The sequence below is a fragment of the Ahaetulla prasina genome, chromosome 1 (assembly GCF_028640845.1).
Source record: "Ahaetulla prasina isolate Xishuangbanna chromosome 1, ASM2864084v1, whole genome shotgun sequence".
Classification (NCBI taxonomy): Eukaryota; Metazoa; Chordata; class Lepidosauria; order Squamata; family Colubridae; genus Ahaetulla; species Ahaetulla prasina.
The window spans coordinates 166,109,503-166,136,512 of record NC_080539.1 but is presented as its reverse complement, the minus strand read 5'-3'; the positions used below and the strand labels follow the sequence as shown (position 1 = coordinate 166,136,512).

Below are 27,010 nucleotides of genomic sequence, written 5' to 3'. Positions count from 1 at the left end.
GCCCCTCTGTCGAAATCGAGGCCTACAAAGACCATCTCCCACCGCGCCGGCACCTCCCCTTCCTTTCTCTCCCCTCCCCCCTCCTTCTCCTGCCGCCGCCGCCGCCGTTGTGGCGTTTCCCCCCCACCCCCCTCAGCGAAAGCCGCCCTGAGGGAAGAATAGGGGGGAGAGAGATAGAGAGGATCCGCACCGGCTCTCCTGCGAGCCCCGCTCACTCACCATCAACTCGATGGTCTTGTCCTCGATCACCGACTCCGGCTCCATCGCGCGCGGCAGCAGCGGCGGTTGTGGCGAAAACGGCTCCTCCTCGGCAAGGGGGAGAGAAAACCCCGTAGTCGACCCCCTCGGCTCGGAGAGGAGGCGGAAAAGGAGGAGAGCCGTCGCCGGCTCCGACAGATCGACCGACTGACCCGCCGTCGTCGTCGTCGCCGACGCCGCCACCACCACCACCACCAACGCCGCCGCCTCCTCCTCCTCCTGTTCCTCGGCCGCGCGCCCGGAAGAGGAAATGAGGTAGCCAGCCGACGCGGTTGCAACAGCAGCAAACGCCGCGGCCCTCGTGGGCTGCGGGGATGCGACAACCCGCCACCGTCGCAGGGGAACGAAGAACCACCGCACCCGACATGCTTTGCGGCCACCGGCGCGAAAAAGACTACAAAGGCCGACATGCAGGGAGTGAAAGAAGCCCCCCCCATACCTGTTCTTGGATGGAGCGGCCTAAGAAAACTCCGTTTCCCAGCATGCATAGGTCTGCCACCCTTCCCCCTCCCTCCCTCCTTCCTCCGGTGGGGGGGGGTTGTTGGCGGGTGGGGGAAGTTCGGAACTTGCTGGAAGAATAAAGCATCTTCGCACTTCCTTCGCGGGCTCCGCGGGCTCCGCGGGTCCACCCTTTCCTCCCTGGAGGCCTTTCCTGGAATTGGCGGCGAGAGCTGACTAGGCCGCGGCAGCTGCCACATGCTGAGTCACTCACTCCTCGGGCTCCGTCTCGCCTCTTAAGGCCTCAGCCGAAGTGGCAGCCCGACGGGGCCTGGCGGGTTTCGGCCCCGCGGATCCCGGGTGTTGGTGGTGATAGTGGGAATACCTGCCGTGAGGAAGGTCTCCTCAGCGTCCAAGCCGTCGGTGGAGTTCGCACCGCTCTGGCCGGCTCGCTTTGGAGCGGTCAGTCGTCGGGATAGCGAGAAGGCAGCTCCAGCTTCAGAGATTGTAACGGCCGCGCTATATAAAGGTGGCCCGGTTGATAAGTCTTTGGAGATGGAGGTGCTTGTATGAAGTTCCTATCGCTGATGTGTTTTGTTTTTAGTAGAAGGCTACCGAAACGTGAAATATTGCTATTATTTTTTTCACCGACAGACAGCTAATGCACAACTTAAAGAAAGTAAATAACAATGCCTACATTTATTTAAGTGCGCTTTAAATTTAATTCTGTGTATACTGTATACCATTACATAACTTTCAGAAAATGAGTTTTCTTTCTCTGGCATTTGATAATATGCAAATATCAAATACTTAACATTCTGATTATTAGTGAATCAAATCCTGGGCGTTTTGATAATATGCAAATATCAAATGCTTAACGTTCTAATCGCATCCAGGATTAACTATAATTGTTTCTAAGATCTTTCTTTCTTTCTCTCTTTTCTTTTGCTGTTGCTTTCACTTTTGACTTGTAATCTGGGAGTTGGAGAATTGTGTGCCTTAGGGCTTTTTGAGAAGTATTGAAAAAATATTTTAAATGTCCTCAAATTCCAGCTAAAGTGATTTCTCGGAATATGTTGAATCAAATCAGCTGATCCCGCCACAAGCATGTTTAAAAACATCATAAACAACAAAGTTGTTTTGGTTCCAGTTGGCTAAGGAAAATGGTGTGATTATTTCCATATAACAAAGAGCTGTTTGATAGATGGAATTGCTGGAAAAAACCACATTTAAAGGGGCTTCTCAAAGTGTAAATACAAAGAAGTGCTTCTGAAAATTTTGCATTTCTTGTGTGCCCAGTGTAAGACAAGCTTTATAAAAATTCATATTCATATGCTGACTATGTAAGAATATAATCAGTATGAGTCACCTATTAGAAGAATTTTCACACTTATACCATCTTCTCTGGAAATGTCTACATTTCTTCCGAGCAGATATGGTTTCATGGGGGAAGCTGCCGAAACGTGTAGGGGACAGGTATAATTGAAGGCAACCCAAAATTACTTCTGAAAGTATCTGTCCATTACTGAGCTGGGATATGGACTCAACTTTCAAAAGTGTTTTCTTGCCGTATAGTAGCATTGTTGAGTATTTGTGCATCAACTATTGATAACAGGCATTTTATGATCCAGTATGGTTGTATTTGGATTTAATCATTTTTGGGCTCTTGTTTTTCTGTTTTATGAATATTGTACCCATTAACTCTCAACTCACTTCACTTGATCTTTTTCCAAACTTTATATTTTAAAATGGCTGCTGCTTATTGTTTGTCTGGACTGATGACAATTGGAAAGGCAAGTTTCATTTTCTTTAAAGGTAGAGTTCCATCCCTGAATAAACAAAAGACCTTCAGTTCAAAAGAATGTAGTCCTTAATTTACCACCACAATTGAGCCCAAAATTTCTCTTGTTAAGTGAGACATTTGTTAAGTGAGTTGTCACACTTTACCTTTTTTGCCACAGTTAAGTGAATCACTGCAGTTGGTAAGTTAGTAACACGGTTATTAAGTGAATCTGGCTTCCCCATTGACTTTGCTTGTCAGAAGGGCAAGCATTTGAATTTTAATAACATGATCATGATGGAGATGTTGCAAATGTCATAACTGTGAAAAAGGGTCATAAATCACATTGTTCAGTGCCGTTGTAACTTGGGATGGTCACTAAGCAAACTAAATTGAGGATCACCTGTAGTTTGAGAAAAAAACATATAGAAAATATTTTAAAAGGAAAAATAATAGAAGTCTAAATGCTTGAAATATCACTTTGGAAATTAAATTTTAGGTATGGTCTTTAAGAGATTCTTGTAATCATTAAAAATTGGCAACCTATTTTTAAACTCAACATTAAATAAAAACAATTATTGTTAATGGTGTTTAGCATCTACAGTCATTCTTTGCCGAATTAAACTCCTGAGGATGTCTAATGACAATTTGAATTGCTGAACTGCCTACCATTTGCCAATTTAAAATGTGAAATTAATGTTCATGTTTTAAAAACATACCAAAACATACCCTGCCTTGTGGGAATTCTAGAAGTGACTTCTGTGTAAAATTAACCATCTGTAGAGAATTGATTGTCATGTACCTATATTGCCTATATCTGAAAGTAACCATGTCTAAATAGCACTAGATCAGTGGAATCTATCCAGGAGTGAGGGAGGTTGTGGGGAAGAGCTTGCTGGAAAAAAATGATTGAAAAATTTAAGAGATTAGAAATTGAATTATTTTGGGATTCCCACTATCTGGAATTACTTTAAAGATACCACATTTTTCGGGGTATAAGTCGCTCTGGACTCTAAGACTCACCTACCTTTTTGGGGAGAAAAAAAAGAAAAAAAATCTGCCTCCCAGCAATTTGCCTCCTTGCAGAAAACAGCCCATTTCAATTTCAGCTTCAGCACAGCCTGATTAGCACAAGCAGCTGATTGTCAGTTGGATCAGCTTCCCAAGATCAGCTGTTTCAGACTGCAGGGATTGCCATAGCCTATTGCTGCCTCCGCATGCCCCATTTTCCGGGGTGGTGGTGGTGGGACTACATTCGGTGTATAAGACACATCCAAATTTTCACCCTCTTTTATGGGGGGAAAATTGCATCTTACATTCCGAAAAATAAGGTATGTCTCCAATTGTTCATCTCAATCTTTCGCTTTTATTTCTTTATAAAGGATGTAAACAGCCTTGGCTTATTAATTTTTTAATTGTTCTTATTAGGCTGAAATATTCTAGCATCAGTGTCTGAGAAAATCTGGATCTTGTTTTACATGTTTCTTTTTTCATTCTTTGATCCAAACTAGTTGGGCTTATTCTCTTATCAATAAATATCAACAGTGCTAGGACAAAATATAATTTAAATTATAAGCTATCGAAGTACTGTCCCGGTGTCTAGAAGCCGTACGGGTCTGGATGGGGAGGAACAGGCTCAAGCTTAATCCCTCCAAGACGGAGTGGCTGTGGATGCCAGCACCCCGGTACAGTCAGCTGCAGCCGCGGCTGACTGTTGGGGGCAAGTCATTGGCCCTGATGGAAAGGGTGCGTAACTTGGCCGTTCTCCTGGATGGGCAGTTGTCTTTCGAAGATCACTTGACGACCGTCTCCAGGAAAGCTTTTTATCAGGTCCGCCTGATTTGCGCCCCTTCCTGGACCAGGATGCCCTATGCACGGTCACTCATGCTCTTGTTACCTCTCGCTTGGACTACTGCAATGCTCTCTACATGGGGCTCCCCTTGAAGAGCACCCGGAGGCTCCAGTTGGTCCAGAATGCAGCTGCGCGGGTGATAGAGGGAGCGGTTCGGAGCTCCCATGTAACACCCATCCTGCGCAGACTGCACTGGCTGCCTGTTGTCTTCCGGGTGCGCTTCAAGGTATTGGTGACCACCTTTAAAGCGCTCCATGGCTTAGGACCGGGATACTTACGGGACCGTCTACTGCCATCTTCTATCTCCCAGCGACCTGTGCGTTCTCACAGAGAGGGACTCCTTAGGGTGCCGTCAGCCAAGCAATGTCGGCTGGCGGCCCCCAGGGGGAGGGCCTTCTCTGTGGGGGCTCCTACCCTATGGAACGAGCTTCCCCCTGGACTCTGACAAATTCCTGACCTTAGGACCTTCCGCCGCGAACTTAAAACCTACTTATTTCGTCTTGCTGGACTCGCTTAAATTTTATATTATCAAATTGATTTATGGGTTTTAATTTTTTGTGAATTTTAGAGGGTAATATTTTTATCTATAAGTAGCCATATTAAATAGGTTTTTTAAGGGTTGTTTTTAGTTTTGTATTGTTGTTTTCTTTCTGTATTTTATTTGTGGCTGTACACCGCCCTGAGTCCTTTGGGAGAAGGGCGGTCTATAAATAAAAATATTATTATTATTATTATTATTATTAAAAGTGTATACACTAATATTCTCCCTTTCTCTTATTTCTCTCTTATTCTAGCTTTTAATCATGTCGCCCTTTATAAAGAAACATATTCTTTCTATCCTATCTAACTTCTTGTCATGTCACCTTCCTAAAAAAAAGAGAGAGAGGAAAAGAAAAGCAAATCAGAACAATAAAAATGAGAAATCATCTAGCCATCTCTCTTGCCTGCTTCAATACTTTGATTGCTATGCTTTTTTTGACTTGCCTCCCATATTCCTCTCTTGGATCTTTATCTCTGCATCTACTGCTTGGCTATTCAATATAGGTATTTCATCCCCCTCTACCCTCTTCCACTGCCTAGTTTCCACTATTTCTCCCTTTCAAAAGTATCTTCCTGTATCTCCAATTCTCTTTTCAACTCTCTTAATATATTTCTCTCCTGATTTAATCATCAGTCACTGTTATTTTCATTGTTCTCTCCTCTCTTTCTTCTTTTGTTCTCTGGTTCTTCAACTCAATCTTTTCCTCCATTTCTTCTATTGGCTCCTCCCTTTCTTGCGTCTTGGTCTTTGCCCATCCCTCATATAGTATTTTCCCTTTTTTCCGTAATCTCCTTAAATCCTTTCTCCATGATGTCCTTTGCATTTTGAAAAAGTAACGCCATCTCCTTCAAAGTTCCACTCATTTCTTCTTTATAAAGCATCTTATTTTATTTTTTAAAATTCAACTTTTGTCCAGCAGTCCCAGAGCTATTTATTCAGTCCTTAAATTGCCCTTCAAGGAGTGCATTGATCACAGTTATTTATATCCCATAGGTAAATAATCAGTTCCATTTAAGTAGTCCAAGAGGTTATCAAAAGGATTCCGTCTTCTAGCATAACATTCAGGGGTCCCTTTAATTAAATAATTTCCTTGTTTTCATATTTAAATCTCCAGTACTCATGGGGTAGTTAGGTAGATTGTTAGAAATAATCCAGTAAATATTTTCACAGTCCTTCATATAAGTATTCACAGACTTGTAAATTTTCCTTTCATCAGCAGGCGGTGCTCTCAACTTAAATTTCAGTATTGCACCTAGTCAATCATCGTTTTAGTTGTGAATCAATTATAAAAGCAGAATAAATTTTGTAAGTAAATAATTCCAGCATTTTAAAATGCCTTCCTAGTACCACATCTTACCAGTTTAAGAGTCCAATTTTCTGTATATTTCAAAACTTATTTTTTTCTCTCTTAAGATTTCCCCTTCCGGTCTGGTATTTTCTCAGAATGCTTAAACGCTGCTTTAACAAATACTTCTGAACCAATAGTACTAAATTATTCCTTGGGGTTAAGTTTTAAGCAGAAAAAAATCCTGTCCCCTAGTTTCAGTCACTGTTTGTTTTTATTTGTTTACATTTATATCCCGCCCTTCTCCGAAGACTCAGGGCGGCTTACAGTGTGTAAGGCAATATTCTCATTCTATTTGTATATTTACAAAGTCAACTTATTGCCCCCCCCCCAACAATCTGGGTCCTCATTTTACCTACCTTATAAAGGATGGAAGGCTGAGTCAACCTTGGACCTGGTGGGACTAGAACCTGCAGTAATTGCAGGCAGCTGTGTTTTAATAACAGGCTTCTTACAGCTTGAGCCACAGCCTGAACCTTCTTACAGCCTGAGCCCCTGTTCACCTACTTCGCTCCAGCACCAGTCTTAGTTGTTCCTTGGTTGTCCCAGCTTCGTGGCAGCCATCTTTAGGTTGCCTCTCCTCCTCGCTGTGGCTGAGAGAGAACCCCCCCCAGGTCAGACAGGAGAGCTGCGCCTCTCCTCGACCTCACAGGACGCCCCCCTTTGCTTCACTGCCCCTAAAGGGTGGCTTTGGCTCATCTCAGAGCCCACCAACAAAGGGAACTCGGCACAGGAGCGTGGAGACTCGCTCTGTGTGTCTGATTCCTCCTGTGATGTCAACCGGAAGTTATAAAATAAATTGCTTGGATTTTAATAGAAATTTAACAGTAGCGTACTCAACTCATAACTGATATCGTGTGTACAGGAGCCATGCCCTTTCATTGGCAGTCCTGTAAGGCAAATATAAAAAGATAGCATTGACTGAAAGACACTGTTCCTGTGGCTCAGGAGAGGTGGAGACCATTGGTCACATACTCCTTCAATGTTCCTTTTACACTGAGATGTGAAAAAACCATATCGTTTCAATAATTGCTAGGTATCCTGGCTGTTTCGACACTGCTTATCTCCAGTGGCTGCTTAAGGACGAACAGTCCATAACTACAGAACAGGTGGCTAGATTATGTGCAGCAGCACTGGGAATTCGTTGGAAACACGTGTCTAATCCACGATAGCTATTTTATACAACAAATGTGGCAAACCCTTTGCACTCCTTATTACTTTTCCTTTTAGTATTAAACTATGGGCCTCACAGTTAATGGACTGTAATTTTAGTATAGTAGACCAGGGATGAAATGTACTTACCTTCCTTCCTGGTTTGGAAATGCTCGTGTGCGGCATCGTATGCGCGTGCAGACCTTCTGCACATGCGCAGAAGTAAAAAACCTGCACATGCGCAGAAGTAAACACATTACTTCCTAGTTAAAACCAGGAAGTAATGACACCCGGGCAGGTGGGCGGAGCTTTGCTCCACCATTGCTACCGGAATGCCAAACTACCAGCCATGATCCCTACCGGATTGCGCGATCCGGTCCAATCCAGGAGCATTTCACCCCTGTAGTAGACCATGTGTAATTGACGGACTGGATTTTATCATAGATTTTATCTGCTATTTATTTTATTCTAGAATTTTTAATTGTATATTTACTGAATGTTTTTATTTGTTCTGGTCTCCTGTCTATGACTATAATGAATTGATTGAGAACGTATGTTGTCTATAGCAAGTTGCAGTTATGCTAAAAACAATAATAATTAGATTTTATTCAAAACTCAATGTCTATGAATATTCTCTCATAAAAAGATAATCTGCTCTAAATATAATCCTTGTATTTATGAGACCCACAGATAGTTATAACAGTGGCTACCTCAGCTTTTACATATAGTTGTTACTTAGGGAGGTGGATTAGGGCTTGAATTACTAAGGCCTATGAAGCCCAGACCTTGCCCATTCCCCGGCGTATCACCACCCGCTCAACCTGGAGTGCGGCCACCTTGGTTGCCTGGGCTACGCAGGCTCCGTTGGAGAAGGTGTGTCGAGCCATCACCTGGTCATCCCCCTTGCCTTTTATCTGCTATTATAAACTTGACGTTTATGCCTCGGTGGAGGCAGCTTTTGGGAGGTGGGTGCTCCAACGGATACACTCGGGGCTGGGTTCTCTGGACCAGTCTGCTCCCTCCCATTAGGACAAACGGCTTTGGTATGTCCCATGCCTGGCTGCCGGTTCCACCTTCATGGAGAATGGATGTTGGTCCTACCTGAATGCCCTTTCTTGGGTCGGTGGGACCAGCAGCCAGCCCAACCCTACACGCCTTCCAGTCCTGGACTCTGGGGAGGGGCATAACCTTGTCTTTACAGTTTAGCACGTCAGTCTGCGGAACTGTCCTTGTCAAAAAGCTGGGAAGCAACAGGAAGAGAAGCTTAACAGCCTGCAGACTTAGTCCTATCGGATAACAGAGAGAGTTAACCCATGCCTGGCTGCCGGTCCCACCAATCCGAGAAAGGGTGTGACTCGAGAAAGGGCATTCAGGTAGGACCAACGCCCCTTCTCCCCAGTAATGACAGTTGTAGTGTCACCCGTCTTGACATACCTTTTCTAACTTCATTCCATGCTTAACATTGGTATTTTAAAATAACATACAATTCATATTTGTCATAGTGATGTCCCAATATTACTTTCTTCTCAATCTTAAAGCCCATTTTATTGATCATTTATCTATTTTCATATTTTTAACTTTTTCATCTTTTGTTTATTAATCTTGAAGCCAGCTAATGCAGATTCTTTTAATTTGCCCATTCATATTTCAGTTCCCTTTAAAGGATCTTCCCCATCCAACACCAAGTCATCTGCAAATGCTCTTATAAGATGTTTTTTTTTAGTCTTTACTTCCAAAATGTTTTCAACTTGTACTTCTATTCAGTATTTCAAAAACCAGAATAAAGAAAAGAGGTGACAGTGAGCAGCCCAGTCATGTTCCTTTTTGTATATAACGGGGTTTGGTTATATGTCCATTAACAATTATTTGCATTTTTAATGTAGGATATTTCTCAAAAATACCATGCCATAATATGTTGACAACTTGCTGTACTATTTATGCTCATTAAAAAGAGTTGGTTTTATAATTATTGTCATTCATATGAATTGGCCCACTCTCTCATCTTGGAGGCTGAATACTTCAGTCTGTTCTAGGAGTAAACTAGACCACAGACTGGACAAGTTGACCGCAAAACAGTTTTTAGAGTGTGAGACAGTTGCCTCATGTCTAATGATAGGGCTGACCTACATTTAGCTTATGCATGTGCCTCTGGAAGCAGAAAAATACTGCTTAAAATGTAATAAATAATCAATGGGTTCCTGGAATAATTACACTTCCCGGGAAATTCTGACATGCAAATTGACAGGAAGATAGTAATGAGAGATCTCATTTGGTTTTAAGCATCAGTAAATTATACATTATCTGGTAACTTTTTCAATCAGCCATTAATATCCATAGCTGTGATTCTTGCTCCCAGACTAATTATTGTTTTTTCAAATCACTTGAGTCACCTGGAGAGGATTCCACTTGCTCTTAGAATATCAAAAAAAAGCTGTTGGCAGAAGAGGAAAAAGACTTACCCTTCGCTAATGACTTTACAGGTTGAGGGGAAGAGTCATGTTTGCATTCCTGTTCAGACATGACCACGGATTTATTAGTTCTTACCCTAGCACAGCAGATAGGGAGTTCTTCAGAGATGTTGGTTACAAATAAAACCAATAAGGATAATGTTTTAAAACTACCCTCCCTCTGCGCCCCCCCCCCTTATGAAGAGATGATGAAAATACAGCATTTGGATTCTTAATATTTTGCTCAGAAGCCCCGCTGACCTTAACTACTTGGTGCCTTTGGGTTTGTTTGTTTTTTACAATCACTTTGTCCCCCTTTTAGACTTTTAACAGTCCAATATAATTTTAATATTATCCAATATACATGTATCTTTATAAGGGTTTGGTGGGTTCTTTAGTAGCTGCATAGTTAATTTTAAGGATAGGGGAAAGTCCATTTCCCAAACTTTCCACTGGTGTATAAACCATATGTGCCTCTCTTTCCAGGCTTAAACAAACAAAAAGACTTCAGGAAGTCACCCATACGAGTAGCAAGAAAGAAGAATACTCACCATTCTCCCTCACCTAGGTCATTATCAGCACCTTGAATTGAACCCACAAGCAAACTGGCACATGTAACTATCCGCATCACTATATTTTGTACCATTTGTAAATTTCTGATATTTAGAGTAGCCCCTTATAGAGAGCACATTAATCAATACAGGTGATCAGGGCATGAGTACAACCTGCCAATCAAGGACCTGGCCAATTAGTGCACAGTTCTAAGTTGTGCAAAGGCCCTCCTAGTCACAACTGCCACTGCTCATGAAGTTGAGCCCAGAAGGCATCTGCTGTTGGATTTTAGTGTTGGAAAAGAACTTGATTTTTTCCCCCGTTTATACTTTCTTGCTAACTTTTTGCCATGCTTTGCATAGATGTACTCTTTTGGCAGTGCCACTAGCACAGATAGGCTATAAAGTACCCAGGTTTCTGAATTCACTGCTTAAAAGTTGGGATTCTCACTTGGCCTCATAATCTATTGTAGCTCAAAATTCTAAGTGCTGGCAAGCTCCAGATCAAAATAGTTATCCTTTGATCCCTCTTGGTTGATTTGATAATGAAGAAGAGTTATTCCAAAGTATCATTTTCCAAACCTAATACCCCATTTGAAGGGGAGTCAGGATGAAATTGTTAGAAATAGTTCTTTTACAAGATCTTTATACCAGTGGTATGTGACAAATTTGGTGTGCAGAAAAATTATTTGCATTTTTTATATTGCACTAAATACTATTTATCTTTTAAAAAAATCTTATTGGTGGTCCACGGGATTTAGAATTATGAATTTAGTGGTCCCTGAGATCCAAAAGGTTGGCGATCCCTGCCCAAGAAATTGGAAAAATAACAAATAATATTTAGGCAGTCAGAGAAGTACCCTGCCATTGCAGTGTGATCGGTATTTGGGGGGAAAACATTTGGCTCATTTTTCTTGTATTTTCCAGCATATTTTATATTGTCCATCCTCACTCCTCAGAATATGGTTTTTTTCTGGAAAAAGATGCTTGGATTTCCATTTAGAAAACAGGTCCAAATACTAATTTCCATTCAACCTTCTCCCACAAACACCTCAGTAGAAGTTAATGATATGGCCTTTCCTTCAAAGAGCACTCAGGAGCCAGGTTGGTGTAGTAGTTAAAGTTAGAAGTTGGGAGTCCAGTTCTAGTCTTGTTATAGGCACAAAGCCAAATCTCTCAACCTTAGGAAGGAGGCACTGGCAAAATCACTTCTGAAAATCCTGAAACTAGTTCAGGCAGTCACCAGGAATCAAAGAAACAGAAAATACTTAATATTCCTTTGGTTTAGTGTATATATACATTCTAGCCGCTTTTTTTTTGGTTCCTTCAAATTGCACTAGTATACGCTCTAACTCAAAGGAACAGAAAGTTATTGAGCAGTCTATCTTTCCCACTGCTGTTGAACAATTCTCTTTGGATAATGCTAGAATTGTCATCCATGCTGGAAGACAGTATCATTTCCAGGTCTATATGATTTTTACTTTAATATATTGCCTGGATTACGTGGTAGGGACAACTACACTCTTGCTCTATCCCCTTATTCCACAGTGAGTGAGGTACTGAGCACCCTCCTACTCATTTCAACATTAGAGTTGGTAAAGGTTCCTTTTTGATCTAGATCACTGGAAGTGGTGGCCACCAAACCCAAACCTCTGCTCAGTACAGCACCAGATCCAGTCCAATTTTACTCAATGCCAGATTCAGAATGAAATTAAGGAAACAGACTTCTGCTCTCCTGTACTTCAGCACATTACTTTAACATTATATTGATGCAAATGTTTGTAGCATTAAATATAATCAAGGTAGACTTACGAGTTTCACAAACTTTGATACAAGGTTTTTCAAGCTATTTTTAAAGCACACAAAAATTACAATAATAGTCTCTTAAGATGGGGAGTATCCTTGCAAAATTTCAGATGGATAGAGATTTTTTTTTTGCAATGAAGAAACACAAGTAGTTGATGATGCTTCAAGTGGAAGTATAAGGAATTAATTGGTACTCCTATTCATAGCGATTGAATGAATCCGTAAATCTGACTAACTACCAGCACTCACAAAACAGCTGAGCTCAGATTAGGCAACCTTGAGGTAGAGCACACATTTAAATGAACACTTTTCAGATCGTGCCACAAAGACTGTCAATCCCAAGATGCAATAAGTGGGAGCACCAATGTTTTAATCACAGGGATTGATTTGATAGTACACCTCTCGAGTGTAATTTAAGAAAGTCAGCCCTGGTACAGCTATGTCAAGATCCAGAATCAAAATGCAGCTAGCTCCATCCTGCGTTATAAAAATCTGTTTCAAATTTCTTTGCTGCATCTTGCAAATATTTTAGTCAGATAAACATCTGTGTATTAAATTACTTTATACAAGAATTGTAAACTGCTCAATGATTGAAGCAGTCTAAGTAAATGTGTATCAATATTCCAACTCTTGATGGTTTATGGCTTCGCAAGGTCAGAGGATTAAAAAATATTAAAATACAACAAAATCAATGCAATAGCTCTTTTATAACTAGCAGGATTATCTTCAGTGTTTAAAAGACAAAACTGAATAGTATCTTCTTTTTACCTGACCTAAGCATGAAAGAACAAGCAACACAGTAGCTATTGGCCAACTCTGGAAATCTCATGAACGCTATTAACAGGTACTGCTCAGTTCTGATTCCTTGTATTTTCCCCCATTGACTTTTCCTGTTGAGGCTTCTACATTGGAGGCTCCAATTTTTAACATGGCTACACACTGTTCAAGAATAACTTGGAAGTGCTTTGGGTTGTGCACAAAGCAGGATCCCTCTCTTTAACACAAGAGCCCATTTCATTTCAGACTTTGAATTTAGCCTGATTGAAGCCATAACCATTTAAATTATGAAACTTAAAGCAGCTACCATTAAGGCGGGTATTTTTTAGGAATAGCAAAAGATGTGAAACAGTTTTTACATGATATACAGATCTATTTCTTCCAATAATTTTCAAAGCTCACGTAGTCTTGTTTCCTAATTTTCAAAGCCCACAGTCTTATTTCCTACTATCTTTAGGAGTATTTCCCATCCAGTTTTTCTAATACTTGATATGCAGGTACTTTCCCCACCAAACAATGTTGCTAACACTTGTCAAGCAGACATGAGGTGTGGAATCTGGGAGGAATACTTCATTTATGACTAACCATATTGGTGATTAAAGATGTCTAGCTAATTTAAAAATGCTCTTACAGCTGTGGATATGATATAGCTTTCTAATTGTAAATATGAATAGTGCAGATTCTTAACCATGTAGGAATGCTCTGACAAAGGGAGTTGAAAAGGACAACATTGTATTTTAATTTTCAGGCTTTTGCATCAACACTACAATAATTCCTTTTCTAACAAGAAATTAGAAATATGTTAACCCTCAGCAAGAAACCATAGCAATGATGGAAAATCATATTGCTATAGGTCTTATACTTTTAATTCTCAAAAAGGTTTGTGCTATTACATAGTAACTTTAAGACACTTGTGGCACATTAAAAATTGTTAAGATTGGAAGATTAAACAATTTACTCGAGATAAAGTCTAAACTTTAAGCGTTCTGAGCTATATTGCCAAAAATAAAATGGTGATTTAAAGCACCTCCCCTATTTAACCATGTCAATGTTTAGGATAACGTGCTAACTGCATGTTGAAAACAGTAAGTATTCTATTCAAAATCAAAGCAATTGATTGAGCAGCAGGTATCTGCAACCCTCCCCAAGTAAAATAAAGTCAAGGATCCAGTATATATTCTTAAATATGGTTTAATACTCTTCTCCATTTCTGTACATCACAACACCAAGATATCACTGCTTGGGAGTTCTCTGAAGAGGCTACGTAGTATGCAAAAGGCTAGGATTCTCATCCTTTTAATGTGTTTGTGTTAAGTGTAATACATATCAGTATATATTGATATATACATCAATGTATAATGCAATATATACCACCAGAGATCACACATTGATTAAAGAGATACAAAATTTTGGCATCATTTCCAAACTTAAATAGTAAAAATAAAACTACCAAAAAAAAAAAAAAAAAAAAGGAGCTGCATACCCTAAATGTGAAACAAGCAGTATATTCAAAACTGTAAATTTACACCCAATTTTTCTGCTCTTGTCATGTCATAGCAGACCCATTTACAATGGCAAAATCAAAGTATGCTGCTTTGAAGAGCTTAAGGATGCTTGTGATCACAATTTCGGCAAATCAGTCTGAATATTCATAATCATAAAGAGCGTCCCTAAGAGATTCCACCCAATGTGAAAACTTCCTGTGGGCAAACACATGCATTACCTGCTTGCCAAGTTATAAAAAGATACAAATTCTATTGCTCACATTGACAGAAAGTCATTTTGGACCTTTTTAAGTATATACTGTGATGAGAAGGCTTAGTTAAGACAACTCTCCCTTCAATTCAAGTGAGGCAGGATTTGGAACGATATACAATGTTCGCAGGTTGGGAGTCTTTGACCAACACAAGAAAGATAAGGAAAATGAGAACAGAGCCAGGCATTAAAAAAAAAAAAAAATCAGAGTACCTTTCGAAAATCAGCCAGTACTACAGGAATGCAGGAAAGTGAGCTAACTGCCTTGCATGAACTATGCCATTGTGTTGAATGTGAATCTTTGGTGCCTAACTTCTTTTTTAAAAAAGTTTCATATTTCTACAGAAGCTCCATAGCCACCAGTTCCAAGGCTTATGTCGGTCACATTTTGCTAGATAATTGCATTTTAAAGCAGTTTGTGAATGTTGGCTGTTGATTCACCAAGGCAGCTTATGCAGTCCCAAAGCAAAACATAAAAAAACAAAACCTAGGAAAGTACAGAACCAAGCGTAAGCAGTATTAGCTTGCTTGTGGAAACTGTTTATTGACTGACAAAAGGGAAAAGTGAAGGCCACACAACTCATAATCCCGGTTAAGCCTGCTGAGACCCTGGCACTTCAATTTTCTTTAATGAAACACACTTCCTGATTTATACAAACAGTGTTTTTGCAGTCTAAGAATGAAATAGGTGGACCTCCCAATTTTAAAGTCACACCTTTCAAAGCTGGCACAGCAGAGTGTTTAATTCCTTTTACTTCCACCACCATAGACTGGGAACAATAGGAACAAGGTCTCCCTAAGATGGTTCTTCTGCAGTCTAAGCCAAGAACGCCATGTAAATGGGTCGTATCACTGCAAAAAGCAGCAATAAATTTCCTCCTATCAAAGTAAGAAACAAACCAGTATAATTACTTTGTTTCAAATGAAGGTTGAGAGCAGTTAATGTAGCTGAAGGTTAAAAAAATCATTTTCATAAAATACAAGAGCAACCAATTTCACCATTAAGTAAAAGTAAAAACTGGGATTTTTTTTAATTAGTCCAAATGGCATTATAGAAATCTAGTAGAGTGCTGCTGTACTGACACTATGACAAATCAGTAGGGTTTGCTTTCTTTCTCTTTCTTTTTTTGAAACCCGATGTTCTGGATAAAGTTCTGGAAATACTCCAATTCTAAGGCAGGGATCTGTTTTGTTTTCCATCGTGAGTTTTCTCTCCTTGGGTTGGATGCTGGAGGGGTGAGGCACATTTGCCAGACCCAGGCCGACTACCTAGTAGTCATCAAGGTCAAAAAATTCATCATCTCCTCCTTGGTATTCCATTCCCTGGAAGTCCACTCGGTACCGCAAGATACCTTTGGAAATAAATGTTAAAGGGAAGACATTACAAATACTTCCTATTTATGAAGAACATTCAACACAAAACCTGCTTTCTGATACCAAAGTACTGAACTAGACTATAGTTCCTTCCCTCTAGTGTTGAACATTTTTATTCATATTAGAACACACTGTTTAAAAACTTACGGTATATAGAAAATCTCAATTTAAATTGTTGGCTTCAAACAAGTTTGCCACTAAGAATTCTAATTTTACCTCTAAAAATATATTGATTTGCAGCACATGATAACATTTCATTTCAGTTTTAACCAAATTTCTCATCCACTTCTATGTCAATTATATTTAAAAAATTCAACAAGAGTGTATGTGTAAACTTTACTACATCTGGGAAAACTGCTGAAATAAACAATTCACTAAGATGGGATGGAACTGACAGAATGTCTAATTTAACACAGGAAAGCAGAAAATCAGAGCAAACTAGTTTTGGATTAAAGCATAAGTCTAAAGTGACTGGTATCTGGGTTGCAATCTGAATAGCATATACCGTATATACTCGAGTATAAGCCGAGTTTTTCAGCACATTTTTTGTGCTGAAAAACGTCCCCTCGGCTTATACTCGGGTCTATACGGCTTATACTCAAGTTTTTTTTTTTTTAAGCCCCTCGGCTTATACTCGAGTATATACGGCTTATACTCGAGGTTTTTTTTTTTCTTTTTTTCACATTTTACCGGACTGAAGCCCTGCCGGTGCAGTGAGAGGGCGGGGCGGGGGAGCCGCCAGCCTTCTCAGCTGAGGGAGGGAGGGTTTCCCCAACCGGTAGGTGCCTCATTTCCCACCCTCGGCTTATACTCGAGTCCCCAGTTTACCCCAGTTTTTGGGGTAAAATTGGGGACCTCGGCTTATACTCGGATCGGCTTATATTCGAGTATATACGGTATTTGTCCAAAAAAGCAGAATAGATAACAATTGTCATAAAAGTAGCAAAGATTGAAACCATTCTTGAATTCTTACTGCGATCTTCCTGTAAACAAATAGTATGCCAACTAATGTGCTGTGAAATTATATCCTGTTAAATACTATTCCTAGAGATAGCCACACACAACATTTTCAGATCTCTCTTTACAGAAGATAAGGAAACATTTGCATTTTTCTTCAATCCACCAACTATTTCTAGCCATCATCCCAAATTCAGAGAATATCGGGCATCTACAGTGCATGATGGAAGTAGGAAGGATAGAATTGTCATAATCAGTAAAAGCAGGCATTCTTCATCCTGGTTAAAGCAGCAGTTTTATGCTAAACCAAAACAGTCTACTGTAATTCATATATAAAGGTAAGTTTACAAACCACAATGTTGCTTTCATATCAGAATACACGTATTCAGCACACTGATGTCTCACCTAATGCCAACCATCTTTCTTTAAGTACAGGTAGTCCTCAACAACAGTTCTTTTGTGACTATTCAAAGTTACAACAGCACTGAAAAAAGTGACTTGTGATCCTTTTTCATACTTAAGACCATTGTAGCAACCCCATGGTGACAATCAAAATTCAGATGCTTGGCAACTGACAGTTGCTATGTCCCAGGGTCATGTGACCACCTTTGGCGGCCTTCTGTCAATCAAAGTCAATGGGGAAACAGAGACTCACTTAACAACTGTATTACCAACTTAACTGCAGTGATTAACAACTGTCACAAAAAAGGTCATAAATGGAGCAAAACTCACTTAACTGTCTCACTTGGCCATAGAAATATTGGGTTCAATTGTGATCATAAGTCAAGGACTAACTATATACTGTTAATGTATGTCACTCAATCTGTTTACCAGATTGATCAGCGCACCTTAATATCAACCGAAGATGCTTTCTTTAATAAGAAAGGCAGCATTTACATCTTATCTATTCCAGCACTCAGCGATAACTATTCTTACTGCAGTGCAAATCTCATTAAGTTGAATAAATGTACTTCCAAGCAAAGATTGTCAAGGAAGCCTGCCAGCTATTGGATGTACAGGAAGCCTAAATGATCTGACAAAATTGTTGGGATAATTATGGAACTATTATAAACATATATTCTCCATCTGGTAATTTGTTTTAAATTCTTATTGCATTGTTTACACTAGGCATATTTATATTATCATCTTTAATCACTACATAAATCAAGGACTTGATTTTGAAAAAGCTGTGGGTCATATAACACCAGTTTTTCTTTCCCATGTGGACAAGCGTATTTGTGAGCAGTAATCTTCCAAGAGATTAAAGCATGTCAATGGAACTTGCAAACAATCAACAGTCTACATAAAGCATCCCTTGAAAATAAAGTTATTATGCTGTATATTAATATACTGCTCAAAAAAATAAAGGAAACACCTACCCAACACCATGTACTGTATTTGATAAGGATACTTCATTCCTTCAGATCTAGGATGTCTTACGGTATTTTTGTGTTCCCTTTATTTTTTTGAGCAGTGTATATTGTAGCCATCTGCCAAATGAGGAAATATTGATAGAACTAAATTCTATCAATGAAAAACACAATTTATGCCAGAAGACGACTAGTGGTCTGGGAGAGTACTGCAAATAGTATTTGGCACAAATGCCAAAATAAACAACCATTTGTTAAAATAATATTTCACAGGATTTTAGCATTCTCCATTGAAATTGTACGAGATTTTGATAATCTTGCCAATTGGGACACAACAATGTGGGGCACATAGTAATCATGCACTCAATTGTTTTCATTTTTCATTTACCTCCAATCCCTCCAAATCCTTTCACAAACTGGGATCCTTCCTGTGACTTGTCTGTCACAATTTCCAACGTAGCCCCAAATTTCTTGTAGTTGTTTGCAAACCACTCAAGCAGAGGCATGCTTTCTATGAGTTCATGCTCCTGTCCTGTCTAAAACAGATGACAAGTATTACCTATTAACAATGTTGTTTCAAATCACTAGGCAATATACAATCAATATTTATGTCATTAGACACAGAACATTGTGTTGCCAAAATAAAGCATGCAATAGAAAATAACCAGAATACCTTTCATTCACTTTCCGTAGTGTATAAACCTAGCATCATCACACCAAAATGAATTGTTAGAAAGTGTATGTCACTTATCTCATTATGAATATTGGTGAACCTTTTCGGCACTGAATGCCAAAACGGGAGCACACACATGCACGCGGGGGAACACCAGAAACTGAAGAGCAGCTCCCTGGCGCACGTGTGCATGCTGAAAAGCTGGTCACTTGGTCTTCCTGTTTCTGGCGTGCATACACATGTGAAGACCAGCTGATTAGCACGCATGCGCACATTGGAAGCTTAGCTTCCCGTGCATCGGGGAGCTGCTCTTCCAGTTTCCAGCGCTCCTACAGAATTAAACAGAATTATCTGCTTGCCCTATTACTGTCAAAGAGAAAGACCAAAAGAACAAAAAAGGCTATTTTGCTGATTACTGGGAACCCAAAGCAACTCCCCTTCTCTCAAAAATCTCCATTATCTTGGTAAATGTTTTAAATAATTCTAGATGTGAGACTGTTTTTTGCCAACCCTTATTTGTAGACTTCATAGTCTCTATTGTAAGAACTTTCTCATTTTTCTCCTGGGATTCTACAAAACCCTTAAATCCAGCAGCATCTACTAAAAGTGATGTCAAAAAATAGGGTTTCATAAAAGATAATAGAGACTCAGTAATTCTTAAAGGCATAGAACAGAAATAAAGCTATTACAGGCATCAATCTGGTTTTCTTTCTGATGGCAACCGTTTGCTAAAACAATTTATTCCAAGGGCATTGCTTCATGTCCTTGCTCTTGCCTACTAAGACGAGGAGGAGGAGCACAGACCACTGCTTCTATATTACAGGAGGGACCACATGACAGCATGACTATTAGAAACTGCTTGGGCAGGAGTGCTTCCAGTCCTTTCCTGAAGACTGGATTGAAGAAAGGCAGGTAATTATTTTTTACTCATTTATTTAATTTCCATAGCCACCATCTCAATGGTGCTAGGTGGCTTATTAATACAATTAATTTGAGTATCTAGGAGAGAGAATTGGTATTGCCTGTATTGTTGAATTCTAAACACCGTTCTTTACTACATTAATTTCTATTCCAGCACAAACTCAAAGGAGTTAGAATACAATTATATGAACTATCCCATACTCTTCTCTTGTGATTTATCTGGGATGTCTCCACTGAAATGATTATCATCAAAATGCATCAGGTGTGTGTGTGGGGGGTGGGGTGGGGTGGAAAATAAACCCCGGCTTTTGATAAATACCTCTTTATCTGTGAAGTGGGATTTATCTTTTTCTTGTTCTGGTGTCAAATAAAGAATCTTCTCTTCTGCAGGAGGGGGAAAAAAGCATAATATGCATTAATAGCACAATTTCCTAAAGTGAAATCAGATTATCCAATTAGCATTACACGAAATATTACCAATAAGATTAAAGAATCTATTCATTTTGGGGAGCAGTTGTGATCCTTTACCACATCTCACACTGTTCTTTTGACATAAAAAAGATACTAAACTATTGTTTGTTAAGAAAGAAAGAAGATGCAGGAGAAAATTACTAGCTATATGGATACCAGCTATCCTCTTGAAGGAAGCATTCACCTTTGCTTTCACCAGTTTAAGAGAAACCAACATATACAGAAGACAGTGATATCTTTTTATTTTTCTAGAAGGAAAAAGCAGAACATCACTATTGACTAAATTGGGTTGCAAATTCCAAGAGTTTTTTCCCCTAGCATATTCAAGTAGAAACTGCAACCCAACAGACGAGTAAGAAATAGTCTAAAAGATTGTTATGAAAATGCGGAGGGATGTCACATACGATGACTAGTAGATGGATTAAACATGAGGAAAAGCACTGAAATAAAAAAGCAGACAAACTGAAACTACTGGATGACTATGGAGGAGTCCCACAATAGAAAACATGAAATAACAGAGCAATTTCTTCCAGAACTTTCATCTGGCTACCACATATATTGTTTGTGACTGGAAAATAGTCTTTTCCTTTCTAAATCTAATATGGATGAGACAAATATTAATTGTCCTGTTTTTCTGTCCTATGCACTCATGTAACAGATACAGTTGCATGAAGGTAACACAATTGCTGAGAAGTATGAAGCCACAATTATTAGGATAACTAGTTATCTCAACCAGACAGGTTCTGATCATAATCACTGTAAAATCAGAGCCACCTGCATGGATCATATCCAATGAGTACACATAAAAGTAGTCCTCGATTTACACCTGTTTAGTGACCATTCAAGGTTTCAACAGCACTGAAAAAAGTGACATGATTGTTCTTCACACTTGTGATTGTTTTAGATCCAAAATTTGAATGCTTGGCAACTGTGATCCCTTTTGTGACCTTCTGACAAGCAAAGTCAATGGGGAAGTAAGATTCACTTAACAAATGTTAAAACAACTGCGCTGTAGTGATTCTTTTTACTGTCACAAGAAAAGTCATAAAATGGGGCAAAACTCGCTTAGCAACTGTTTTGCTTAGCAACAGAAATATGGGGCTGAATTAGGGTTGTAAGTCAAGGACTATCTATACAAGTAAATTCAAATACAAGCATTTCTTAAGAATGTTTAAGCACGTTTGTTACCACTTTACCTAAAGGATTTTAGATATATGAATCTATTACCTTTAATATTATTTTATGTACATTTACAAGCTTTTTGAGACACTGGTATTTAGGTATGTATTTGTAAAACTAATGTCACACGAATTATTTCTGTCAGGATCTATGGATTTCCATTAATGAAAAAAGCAGCAAGAATGCAAACATTTACAGATCTATACAAATAATAATTCCTGAAATCCTAAGAGCAAAGCGATAGGTATCACATACCTTCCGTGCCTTGGCAATGAAGTACATATCTCATTATATCCAGGTTCTCATAAACTATCAGGATTTCTACTGCTCCCATTTCTAAGGCTTTTAGAGTATCTTCAACCCCAAAACAATATTTTCCTGTGTCCTGACTGATTTCATCAAAGTATCGGCCTACAATTAGTACAAATCAGAGAGAGATGTTATAAAATATGAGTATTTAATTCCGTGCACAAAAACAAATTAATTTGGCCAAGAAGGGTTCATTACTGTGACAGATAGTGACAAATATATTTAGGTGATAATGGCAAATATGTTGAGGAAGACAATAATTCATCAGATCAAAAAAATGAGGCTAATAACTATAGGACCAAATACTTTTTACAATTTTCTTTTGGGTAGGTGGGGATGATTATGGGCAGCTACAGGATATTCTTTTATATTTTAGTCCAGGTTCAGACAGCACTGGTCACTGTTATAGATGATTTGGATTGAAGCAATTCACTCTTCCGGTGATCTTGGATAGCACTAACCGTAGATATCTTCTGGACTATCTAAAAGGATTTGGGACTAGAGGCAGTGTCCTACACGGTTGTAGGGAAGAGAAGTAAGATGTTAGGTCCATAAGAACTACTGCGCTTGCACCTTGCTTTTTAATATGTACGTGAGGTCACTGGGTAAGGTCATCCATCTATTTGGAGCAGGGATGGGCAATTAATTTCCCCAAAGGGCCACATGGGACTGGGACTGTAGTAAAGGTTTGAACCAATATGGCTGTCAAGTTACTTAGGCATGCATACACACACACACACAAATTGGGAACAAAATAACAATCACCTTCAAAATAAAAGCAATGCAGTTGTATTGTGTGCATGACATACACTTATTTATATTTGATTTCTAATTCTGGACTGAGCTCACATGGGCCAGACAGGGACAGCTAAAGGGCTGGATACGGCCCAGGGGCCGTAAAATACCTATGTCTGGTTTGGAGTAGCTGATGATACCCAACAGTAGCCAGGGTCAAACACGATGTGGTAAGTAAGAGCTACTGATTGATGGACAGATTAAAATAGTGGTCAGGAGAGGCCCTAACTCTGATTGCTATGCCAATTATGACCTTTTCTGCAGAAGGAAGACCTACGAATACTATCTTATCACTATTTGTCTTTACCAGCGTCCATAAAGCCCACTCAGAAAGCAAAATTACTCCAGACTGCCATGATTTGGTTTGTATTGGCATTCATCCCCAATAGCATATTACATCTTTGTTCCAGGCACTATTTTAGCTTCCTATCTACTTCTGAGTACAATTCAAAATGCTGGTTGTCATCCATAACGTTCTATATGACTTGGCAATAAGGCTATTCAATGGGATTTCATCCACCTCATTTTGAGAAAATAGGTGCCACTTTTTAGTATTAGCATATACTCTTGAATAGCCTTCCCTCAAAAATTAGATGCGTTCTGCTGTTTTTAACTTTTGAAAATTGAGTTATTCCACAGGGATTATGGAAGCCCCTTTGCTTTGCTTTTATTTTAATTGTACTACAGTTGTTTTATTATATATGCTTCATTACATTTTACTGTCTCATAATTGCAGCAGGTATAAATTTGGTAAAACACTCATTTGTGTGTACTCTTTGAACGAAAGGTTCTGTAACATGACTTGAAAAACCCAGATGGGGAACAAACTTTTACTTTGTGACCAGCCCAGAGGATTCTCTTTGCATAGAGTTCTGACTCAGTAGCAAGTTATAGAGTCGCCACTCATACAGTCACCAACACGGAAGCAATAGCATTTTCTTCTGGTAAGCTCAAGAAGTATGAAGCACCAACACAAAAAAATCAATATGCAGATGCAACAGTTATTAAACTTTGATCAAATATGACATTGTGTTAAAAATATGTTTAATTCAGAATTTTTATATCTGTAACTAACACCAAAAAATGTTGGGTGGAAAGCTGTTACCACTATACCTTAAGGACAAGATAATTCCTATAGAAACTGATAATAATAGGGATATTGGATTTTATTTTCTTTTTTTTGCATAATTTAAGTGACAATTTTTGTATATTTGATAATACATTTATATTGCATGCAACAATGAATAAATGGATGTGTATTTCTTCATACCTATTAGCTTTTTTTCTTGAATGAATTTCACATTAGACAGGACCTCAGTGGACAATTCAATTGCTTGATTGAATCCATTTTCACCACCATATGAGATGTCAACTAGCTTTAATACTTTGGATTGCAACCTCTGTAAAAACAGAGGTCTAATATTAGAAAAGTCAGATAAATGAACAATTAAAAATCTAAAAGTATTTACCCAACAAGATGAAATAAATAATTAACTTTAAGCATTAACTTTAAAAAAGTAATTCCAACCTCAAACCATTTCATAATTGTATCATGCAATGCTTAAATGTAAAGCTTTATTGTGCAAAAGATGTGCAGCATTTCATGAACAACTAAATTCTACTTAAGACGTTGCATTTATCATCTTTTAGTGATTTTATTATAAATTCCTTTTGTCATGAGCCACTCAGAGTTGTTTACTATTATTAAAAATGATAAACCTATGTGAGGAGGCACTATAACCTTGATGTGATTGTGGCGCTTATGTGCTCTGAAGATGATGAGAGCTATGCCAGATATTAATAACAACATATTGATAGCTTACATCCTGCAAATGATAACTTTAACATCATCAAACATTTGCCTGTCCCAGGTTCTTGGGAAGGACTTGATATGTAGATGAAAATGCCAAATGCAGTCTAAACATCTAGCTAACTATACAGAAAAACATAATTATTCCAACGGGCAAGATTTAAAAATCTGTAAGCTCTTTTCCTTTAGTATTCTCAATGTTATTGGTTTTCTATTTTATAAATATAGCTCCAAGATCCACATATTTCAGTTACTATTAACAGTTTACTATTGGAAATAGCAACTGCTATAGTAAGCCATACAACTATCAATAAGATAATACATTTATAACTGCTAGTAAAATTAACAACCATCAAATTACTTCTACTTACCTGATCAAACATATCTGATTGACTTAATTCAGTTTTGAAATCAGCTGACCCTGCTAACACAAGACCAGCCACGTTCACTTTGTCACCAGAAATAAACAGCTGCACAGCAGTTTCTGCTACTTTCCTTACATAGTTGTGACGTTTTTCCATTCTCAAGCGAGCAAAACGCAAGGCAGATTGGCCTCCTCTCCCTTTGAAAGGCAAGAGATATAAATATATAACATTAGCTCTGGTATCTTTCAACATTCAAATTGGAACAGCTTTGATTGGTCTGGTCATGACAAACTTGGGTCTATTTCAAATGTTACCTGCCCATGGCATGTAGAAAGTCATGCAATATCTTAGCAAAAGTTCAATGCCAACCTTACTTGGCAGTGATGGAATACCACCCCCAAACAAATTTTCTCTATCACTGTGTCCTAACAATGTCACTCAGCAAAACTTTCTTATGTGATTCAGGAATTTTTAGGATCTGGCCAAGCTAGAAATCATTCAGAACCCTTTAGCTCTTTTCTAGGCTTTGTACTAAATCAAACTGGCAATAACTTAAGAATCTACATGTTTAATAGTTCAATCTACAGAAATTAAAAAGCTGTCCGGTCAAGATTTGGGGGTGTGGGGGAAGTGCTTCATTTTTTAAGGTCTGGTGATGCAGATAAGATGCCTGGTAGTGTCAAACAACTGTATATAGTAATTACTAGCTTCTTTTTCCTCACAGATTTTATTTAATGTTCAGCTGGATTTAGGAGATTTATAAATTCCTCCACATGAATAGAAGTGATTCCAGCTTCATAAAAGGAGGTTGCAATGAGGCCTGTCCTGGAAAAATGGATTCAGAAAATTTAAATAATTATAGGCCAGTGAATAAAATTTCTTTCTGGACAAGATGCGTACACACTGACTGATCACATCCAAATATTCTATAAAACAGATTGTCTAGATCCACTTCAATGGGTTTAAGCTTGTTTTGGTGGCAAAACAGTTATAACTGTTGGATTTATATTGCTGGAACAATACAACTCTGTTGCTTCCCTGAAACTCTTGATGTTTAGTACACTGTACGCTGTACGCTGATGATACGCAGCTGTACATTTCCACCCCGAACCACGCCAGCGAAGCTGCTGAGGTGATGGACCGGTGTCTTGAGGCCGTGCGGGTCTGGATGGGGAGGAACAGGCTCCAGCTCAACCCCACCAAGACAGAGTGGCTGTGGGTTCCGGCGTCCCGGTACAGTCAGTTTACGCCTTCGCTGAAGTGGGGGGTGAAGTTCTGACCCCCAGGGGAAGGGTGCGCAACTTGGGCGTTCTCCTGGACGATCGGCTGTCCCTAGAACATCTGACGGCCGTCACCAGGGGAGCATTTTATCAAGTCGGCCTGATGCGCCGGTTGCGCCCCTTTCTTGACCGGGACTCCTTACGCACGGTCACTCACGCCCTCGTTACCTCTCGCTTGGACTATTGCAATGCTCTCTACATGGGGCTCCCCTTGAAGAGCACCAGGAGGCTCCAGCTAGTCCAGAATGCGGCTGTGCGGGTAATAAGAGGGAGCACCACGTTGCTCCCATATAACACCTATCCTGCATGGCCTGCACTGGCTGCCGGTAGCCTTCCGAGTGCAATTCAAGGTGTTAGTGATCACCTTCAAAGCGCTCCATGGCTTAGGACTGGGTTATCTACGAGACCGCCTTCTGCCACCGATAGCCTCCCAAAGACCTGTGCGCTCCCACAGGGTGGGCCTGCTCTGGGATTACGCCAACTCCCCGACCTCCGAACCTTCAAGCGGGAACTGAAGATTTTATTATTTAATCGTGCGGGACTAGCCTAAGTGTTTTTAATTAATTTATTAATTTATTTATAATTTTAAATTTTAAGGGTTTTATATCGGTCTATGACCGTTTTAGTTATTTAGGCCTGTTAAATATTTCGTTTTAAATTCGTTTTTAAATTTGTGATTTATACTGTGTATTCTATGTGTTTTAATATGGCTGTAAACCACCCTGAATCCTTCGGGAGAAGAGCGGTATAGAAATTAAATAAAAAATATAAATAAATAAAAAATAAATACCACGAACTTTGATC

At 39.2% G+C, this 27,010-nt stretch overlaps 2 protein-coding genes and 1 long non-coding RNA gene across 13 annotated transcripts in view; 1 reads left to right on the top strand and 2 right to left on the bottom strand.

The window, feature by feature from the left end:
- The window catches only part of FBXW11 (F-box and WD repeat domain containing 11), an 81,867-nt gene extending 81,394 nt beyond the window's left edge, over positions 1 to 473 (bottom strand). For 4 of the 6 annotated variants that reach the window (XR_009154873.1, XR_009154875.1, XR_009154874.1 and 1 more), the window contains exon 1: positions 220 to 473. Coding sequence is in view for 2 of the 6 variants with exons in the window: in XM_058180746.1 (XP_058036729.1) it covers positions 220 to 264 (45 nt within the window). In the remaining 4 variants the exon portion in view is untranslated. The remainder of the gene's footprint in view (positions 1 to 219) is intronic. The other 2 variants (XM_058180746.1, XM_058180776.1) reach the window with 1 other exon arrangement.
- Positions 474 to 610: 137 nt separating this feature from the next.
- On the top strand, positions 611 to 24,018 carry LOC131197134 (uncharacterized). 5 transcript variants are annotated; one of them, XR_009154894.1, is made up of 6 exons: positions 611 to 748; positions 10,300 to 10,427; positions 17,164 to 17,371; positions 19,900 to 19,988; positions 20,152 to 20,259; positions 23,539 to 24,018. It is a non-coding gene; the product is annotated as an uncharacterized LOC131197134 (long non-coding RNA). The 5 variants fall into 5 exon arrangements; XR_009154891.1 differs by having other exon boundaries at positions 17,213 to 17,371; positions 19,900 to 20,259; XR_009154889.1 differs by lacking the exon at positions 17,164 to 17,371 and having other exon boundaries at positions 670 to 1,375.
- Positions 11,541 to 27,010, bottom strand: part of ETF1 (eukaryotic translation termination factor 1) — a 28,169-nt gene continuing 12,699 nt past the window's right edge. For both annotated transcript variants that reach the window (XM_058180787.1, XM_058180795.1), the window contains 6 exons: positions 24,933 to 25,123; positions 24,022 to 24,151; positions 21,903 to 22,058; positions 20,317 to 20,381; positions 18,792 to 18,939; positions 11,541 to 16,054 (listed from right to left, as the gene is read on the bottom strand). In XM_058180787.1, the coding sequence (XP_058036770.1) occupies positions 15,972 to 16,054; positions 18,792 to 18,939; positions 20,317 to 20,381; positions 21,903 to 22,058; positions 24,022 to 24,151; positions 24,933 to 25,123 (773 nt within the window). In that variant the 3' untranslated portion in view covers positions 11,541 to 15,971. The remainder of the gene's footprint in view (positions 16,055 to 18,791; positions 18,940 to 20,316; positions 20,382 to 21,902; positions 22,059 to 24,021; positions 24,152 to 24,932; positions 25,124 to 27,010) is intronic.